This window comes from Microtus ochrogaster, linkage group LG9 (genome assembly GCF_000317375.1).
Source record: "Microtus ochrogaster isolate Prairie Vole_2 linkage group LG9, MicOch1.0, whole genome shotgun sequence".
Taxonomy (NCBI): Eukaryota; Metazoa; Chordata; class Mammalia; order Rodentia; family Cricetidae; genus Microtus; species Microtus ochrogaster.
Window position 1 is genome coordinate 16,021,687 of NC_022034.1, and position 6,958 is coordinate 16,028,644.

General features: G+C 43.5%; 1 protein-coding gene across 1 annotated transcript in view; it reads left to right on the forward strand.

Moving 5' to 3' along the window:
- Positions 1-6,958, forward strand: part of LOC101986214 (nesprin-1-like) — a 32,073-nt gene that overhangs the window by 5,029 nt on the left and 20,086 nt on the right. Inside the window, exons 5-7 of the mRNA XM_026787498.1 lie at positions 1,456-1,609; positions 3,831-4,459; positions 5,668-5,847. Of these exons, the coding sequence (XP_026643299.1) occupies positions 1,456-1,609; positions 3,831-4,459; positions 5,668-5,847 (963 nt within the window). The remainder of the gene's footprint in view (positions 1-1,455; positions 1,610-3,830; positions 4,460-5,667; positions 5,848-6,958) is intronic.

Sequence of the window (6,958 nt, forward strand, 5' to 3'; positions counted from 1 at the left end):
TATATGTATATGTATATGTATATGTATATGAATATGAATATGTATATGTATGTATGTACGTATAGATACATATGAAAGTATAAGCTATGCATGCAAGATGTTCCAGTAGCTTCCTGTTTCGTAGTATATTCCATGTGATAAAACACTATGATGAAGAGACTTAGGAAAATTTCAGCTTACATTTCCGAGTCACAGTCCACAACTGAGGGCAGTCAGGGCAGGAACTTGAAGCAGAAACCACGGAGGAAGGCTGCTTGCTGGCTCACTGACAGGGCTGCCCTCAGCTAGCCCAGGATCACCTGCCTATGAATAGTGCTGCCCATAGTGGACTGGGCCCTCCTCCTGTCAATTAACAATCAAGTTAAAGCTACGTGGAGCACAGATAGTCTGGAGAGAAACTGAACGTACACCACTGGAATATGTATTAATATCAGAGGGTTATTATTTTCAATTCCAGTTTGGATTCTGATCTCAGTCACCTATTAGTAATCAGTTAATTCCCTTGCTTTATAAGTTGGTTTATCTCTGCAAATATGCCAGTCCTCTTTTCCAATTCTCTCGTTACAAAAAAAAAAAAACAAATAAAATTCTTGCACTTGTGGAGTGGGAAGAGGGGCAAGACTGGGTTGGGGGAAATAAACGTATCATTAAACAAATGAAAGAGGCTGTTTTGTTCCTGGCAGTAAACATTAATAAAGCAACACAATAAGGCATTGTGGCACTTTAGACACACCTGAGCAGTACGCCAAGGCAGGGAGATGTTGCTCTGGTGACCCATAAACAGTAGAGCAACAAAATGGGCAAAAATTCTAAGACAGTAATGAATGCACATGCACCAGAGAGAAAAGTGGGAGAGCAAGCAGGCTCTAGCAGATGGACCCAGAGAAACAGATCAAGCAGGACACAGGATACCACTATCGCACGTCATAAGCTTTGAGGAGTTCATTTTCCTAGCTCTAACAGGAAGTCCTACCTGGCTGTCACCTTGAGTGTAGGCAGCCGGGGAAGGTATGGGGGCAGTAAAACTGTCAATTTAGGGTACTTCTAGAAACTGGGCAAGAGGAAAAGGCCTAGACCGGAGATGGGTGGGATCGGGCACAGGGAGAGGTGCCACTCTGCAAGTGGTGCTGATATTGCTAGAGCAACAGATACAGCTGAGGTATGGTGATGGCAACGCGGTGCAGAAGCACAGAGAAGGAAGAGCAACCCACCAGAGTGGACAGGGGTTCCCCGAGAGCAGGAAAACCAGGAGAAAGATGGGGCTTGGGAGAGAAGGAAGAACAACCCACCGGAGTGGACAGGGGGTCCCAAAGAGCAGGAAGACAGGGCTTGGGGGTCCGAATATACCCAGAGGTCTGGCTTGTCTCTGTGTAGCTATTTTATTTTGCTTGGGGAGTAAGCTCCAGAGGAAGCATTCAGGTCACAGCCCACCACTTACTGCCCCTCTCCCCGCAGGATGCACTTCCTCCAGGCTGTGCTGGCTGAGCACCAGGGCTTTGATGACCTGCTGTTTTCCTTCTCTGTCTGGATTAAGCACTTTCTCAGCGAACTGCAAGCTACTTCAGAGATAAGCTTAAGGGACCATCAAGTGGCTCTCACCCGGCACAAGGTAAAATGGATTCTCTCAAGATGGAAACAGACGTGTTCAAAAAAGAGGCCCCTTGAATTTGGAAACAGAAAAGAGGCTCCTTGAATTCAAAGGGGTAGCACACTAAAATACATACATGGCAACAATTTAGCTTTCGTGTTTGTTTGAAAAAAATGGCTTGATAATTGGACTTATGGACCCAGCCACTGTGTTGGGCAGATAGATTTCAGATAAAACAGCAGGGTAACCCCAACAGCAGTAACAACAACAACAAAAACAACAACTGTAATTTAGAACATAAAATGTTAAGAATTTCCATTGAGTTTTCTATTTTGTTTTGGTCCAAAACCAAAGACTGATACAAATTCCACTGTCTCTGTAGCTCATTTTTTTTTCTGAATTAACTACTTTGTATAAATATGGTTCCAAATTCATGAATTATTGATATTTTCCTTATTTGTAACCTATGAACAATGCCTATTGTGGTGCTATTAAAATCCAAAGTCAGATATTGATCAAAGTATTGAGATGCTAGAGTTTCTATATAGAATCCATATAAAACATTTAACAATTTCTAAGTGTTTATTCTATGCTGGTTTTGTATGCCTCCTCTAAGAAAAGAAAAATAAACCTTACAGTCTCCAGGACAGGAGACAGTTTTGTAGCTGATAGAATCACAGACTGAAAGTCCATGGCACTCCAAGGAGCCTGCCAGAGAGGCAGTGTTTCTGACTAGGTGCTTCAGAGGGATGACTCTCAGGTTGGTCATCTGACCCAAGTCAGAGTCTTTCAATAGACTAACTTCACAAGGGTGAAGAGAGGATGGACTTACATGGGCAGGCTTTCTAGAGGAAAACCTTTAAGTACAAGGAGACCAGGTGTCTGGAGTGAGAAGTGCTTTGTTAGGCTGGAGACTAGCTAAAGCCATTGTGGTCAAGATCAAAACAAGTGATGATTTCTCTGTTGTTGACTGTGGTTTCCTGTTCCGCTTGGTTCCTGCAGTCGTTAAGTCCCAAAGAATCACACAGAGGTCTACATTAACTATAAACTGATTGGCCCATTAGCTCAGGCTTCTTATTAACTAGTTCTTCTAAGTTACATCAGCCCATAATTCTTGTCTGTGTTGGCCATGTGGCTTGGTACCTTTTGCGGCAAGGCGGTCACATCTTGCTTGCTCTGTGTCTGGCTTTCTCTGCATCTGGGTGACGAATGCAGACTGCAACTTCCCTCGTCCCAGAATTCTTGTTGCTCCACCTCTCCTTCCTGCTTGGTCACCCCACTTATACTTCCTGCCTGGCTACTGGCCAGTCAGCAGATATTAAAAATAATATAAGTGACAGGATAAAAGACCACTGTCCCTCAGCACTCTGTGGTGGGAACTGGGCTAAAATTGATGACAATCTTCTGTTGGCTTTAAACATGGTGTATTGTGAACTGGTCAAAGTCCTATATTCAAATAAAACGTAGACCTAATTGGAAAGTAATTAAATCAGTGTTATGTTCTATATGGCTTGCATAAACAAGCAAAATCGAAAAGCTTATGAATGATTTGGAAAGCATTGCTATAGATATAACTTTAAAATATTTTATTTTATTTTTTAATTATGCATATGTTAAAATGTATGCGATATGTGTGTGTATGAGGTTGCACATGTGAATATAACTACCCACAATGGCCAGAAGAGGTCACTGTATTTATTGGAGGTAGAATCATAGACAATTGTTAAGTCCTTTGAAAGGATATGAATCTGTTTTAACCATTAAGCCATCTCTTCATCACCCTGTGGATGAATTCCAAATGCCAAGCTAAAGGCCGATGATAGGGCTTAGTCAGTAAAATACTATGGAAGTTCAAGGGCCACAGTTTTATCTCCAGCATTCATATGAGAATTTCAGACATGGTAGCATGTGCCTTCAGGTCCTAGTTCCGGGAGGCAGTGAGAAAACGATCCCCAAGTCTCCCCAGCCAGCCAGTCTCACCCAATCAAGCACCTAAAAGTTCACTGAGAGACCATGAAGGGATGAGCAACTGAAGAAGACAGTCAATGTTGACCTCTAGCCTCTGCATGCATGCATACACTCATGCAAGCCATGTCACACATACACAGAACTATAAAAAAATGAATAAACAAATGCTAGGCATTCCATCACATATGCTATCTACCTCGAGACTGCAAACCCTATTGTTTATCAAGTAATAACTGTGGCGTGTCTGAGAACCAAAGGCTCTCCTCCCTTCCAGGACCACGCTGCAGAAATAGAGAAGAAAAGGGGCGAAGCAGAGAGTCTGCAAGGTCACTTGGCAAAGCTGCGGTCTCTGGGACGAGCTGAGGACCTTCACCCGCTCCAGATCAAGGTTGATGATTGCTTCCAGCTCTTTGAGGAGGCCAACCAGGTAGTGGAGAGGCGGAAGCTGGCTCTGACACAGCTTGCAGAGTTCCTCCAGAGCCATGCTTCGGCATCCACTCGTCTCCACCAGCTCAGGCAAACAGTGGAAGCCACCAAAAGCATGAGTAAGAAACAGTCAGAGTTCCTAAAGAAAGACCTTGATGATGCTATTAAAGACGTGAAGGCATTAGAGCCCAGCGCCATCAGTCTTGATGGAGTCCTGACCAAAGCCCAGTACCACCTGAAGGGTGGGAGCCCGGAGCAGAGGACTTCCTGCAGAGCCACGACTGACCAGCTCTCTTCAGAAGTGGAGAGGATCCAGAACCTTCTGGGAACCAAGCAGAGTGAAGCAGATGCCCTGGCAGTATTGAAAAAGGCTTTCCAAGACCAGAAAGAAGAGCTGCTGAGAAGCATTGAAGACATCGAAGAAAGGACTGACCAGGAGCGCTTAAAAGAGCCCACCCGCCAGGCTCTACAGCACAGGTCAGAAACCTGGCAGATGCCAGTCTCTTCTGCTTTCTGTTTGCTCGGGAATTCATTTTCATACCAAGAGTTAATAGTGCCCCGCGTGGGCAACTGTCTCTCTTGCTATCTCTGTCTGTTTCTCTGTGTCAACCACATCCCCTCTCCTCTCCCTCATACCTCCCTACTTTCCTTGAAGGTAAATGTGACACTTGGGAATTGTTAATTTATCTTTGATTTCCTTAAGGACCTTTGTAATGACAGTGTATGTATGGACACTCTGAGACCTTACCTACATGAGGACAGAACATCCTATTATCTAGTGGTTGTTGTTTATTGTTTTGTTTTCATTTATTTATGTATTTATTTATTTGTTTCTTTATTTATTTTGGGGGGTGATTTGTTTTGTCTTGTGTTTTTTCCCCCAGGCAGGGTCCCTCTGTGTAGCTTTAAGTGTACTGAAAATTGCTTGGTAGACCAGGCTGCCCTCAAACTCCCAGAGATCCACCTGCCTCTGCTGTACAAGTGCTGGGATTAAAGGCCTGCACCACCACCGCGTGCCTATTCTATTATCTATTACAAGCAATTTCTTCCTATCAAGAATTCAGGCAGAGGGGCTGGAGAGATGACCTAGCAGTTAAGATCATCTGCTCCTGCAGAGGACCAGGGTTCGGTTCCCAGCACTCTCATGATGCCACATAACCATCCACAACTCTGATTCCAGTTCCAGGGAATCTGACGCCCTCTTCTGCCCTCTGTGGTTACCAGACATGCACATGGTAGAATACAAGGGTGCAAGTGCTCACACATAAATATAAGATAAAAATAAATCTGGGGCTGGAGAGATGGCTCAGTGGTTAAGAGCATTGCTTAGTCTTCCAAAGGTCCTGAGTTCAATTCCCAGCAACCACATGGTGGCTCACAACCATCTGTAATGAGATCTGGTGCCATCTTCTGCCTGCAGGCACACACAGAACCACCAAACAGAGGAGAAGATAAAAGTTCAATAAAACATTGCACATAAAGAGTAAGGGTGACTTTCAGTGTTTCCTGATATATGGTCATTTTGCAAAATTATATTTTAAGGTTTCTCCCTCCGTTAATACGCATTAATTTAATTGCTGTGTTGAGAGTTTTGCTAGCTGTGTTAATGTGTGCTGTCTGAGGTCACAGAGTTAGAGAGAGGAAGTATTGACGGTTTAGCACTGAACTAACATTTGGGTTTACAGGTTGCGAGTTTTCAACCAGCTAGAGGATGAATTAAACTCCCGAGAGCATGAGCTCTGTTGGCTGAAAGACAAAGCAAAACAAATCGCCCAGAAGGACGTGGCTTCTGCCCCTGAAGTGGACAGGGAGATAAACCGCTTAGAAGCTACCTGGGAGGACACGAAAAGACTAATTCATGAAAAGTAAGTCTCTCCAGAACTTGTCAAAGTTTCCAACTCGGTTTGTAACACTGCAAGTTATCTGTTGCTTTCTGAAGATGTGGCCAACGGTTAAATCGCCCTGGGTATTCTAGGCCCTGCTAGTAACACTAAAACTGCAATATTCCAGAACCGTGTTTAAAGTTGCTCTCTTGGTATGCCAATGCATGTGAAGTTAATGGTTTGGTTTTGTTTTGTTTTTTAAAAAAAGATTCCCTGAAAGCAGTAATTACCCATCATTTTGGGATGCTACAATTAGAATTTTAAACTTGTTTGGCTATATTACCTGTAATTGAGTTAGTTAAATTTTAACTTGAAAGCACACATTTTACTGTAAAGTTCCCCCTTTTTTCCTAGGAAATTCTATGACAAACTCATTTAGTGGTCTCAGCTATCAAATTCCACACTATCAGTTCCAACAACGGAAACCCCCTCGTGTCTCAGAGACAGAGTCCATCTCTCTCCCTCGCTCCAGTTCTCTGCAGCCCTGGTTACTTTCCATCTGTCCTTTCGCTTCTTTCCCTAATTGCATATAATGAATGTTGCTTGTGCCCCCCCATGTGTGTGTGTGTGTGTGTGTGTGTGTGTGTGTGTGTGTGTACATATACCAGGCTTTTTCTTTTTAAGCCACCAACCAGTTCCCAAATCATGACACAGAGACTTATTATTAGTTATAAATGCCCAAACTTATCTTAAGCTTGTCCCACCAGCTCTTATAAATTAATCTGTTTCTCTCTATTATCTTTTGCCTCAAGGCTTTTCCCTTTCTTCTTTCTGTATATCTTACCTTCATTGCTTCTTGTGTCTAGCTGGCTGATGGCTGCCTGACTTCTTGTGCCAGGACTGTCCCTCTCTTTCTCCTCATTCTCTTCTCTATCTTCTTCTCTTGTTCTCCCTCATTCTAGATTTCTCCTCCTACTTACTCTCCTGCCTACCAGCCCCACCTCTCCTCTCTCTGCCTAGCTATTGGCCATTCAGATCTTTATTAGGGCAAACAGGTGCCTTAGGCAGGCAAGGTGAAACAAATGCAGCACATCTTTACATAGTTAAACACACATCCTTACACGGTTAGCAAAGGTGGCAGAAACAAATACAA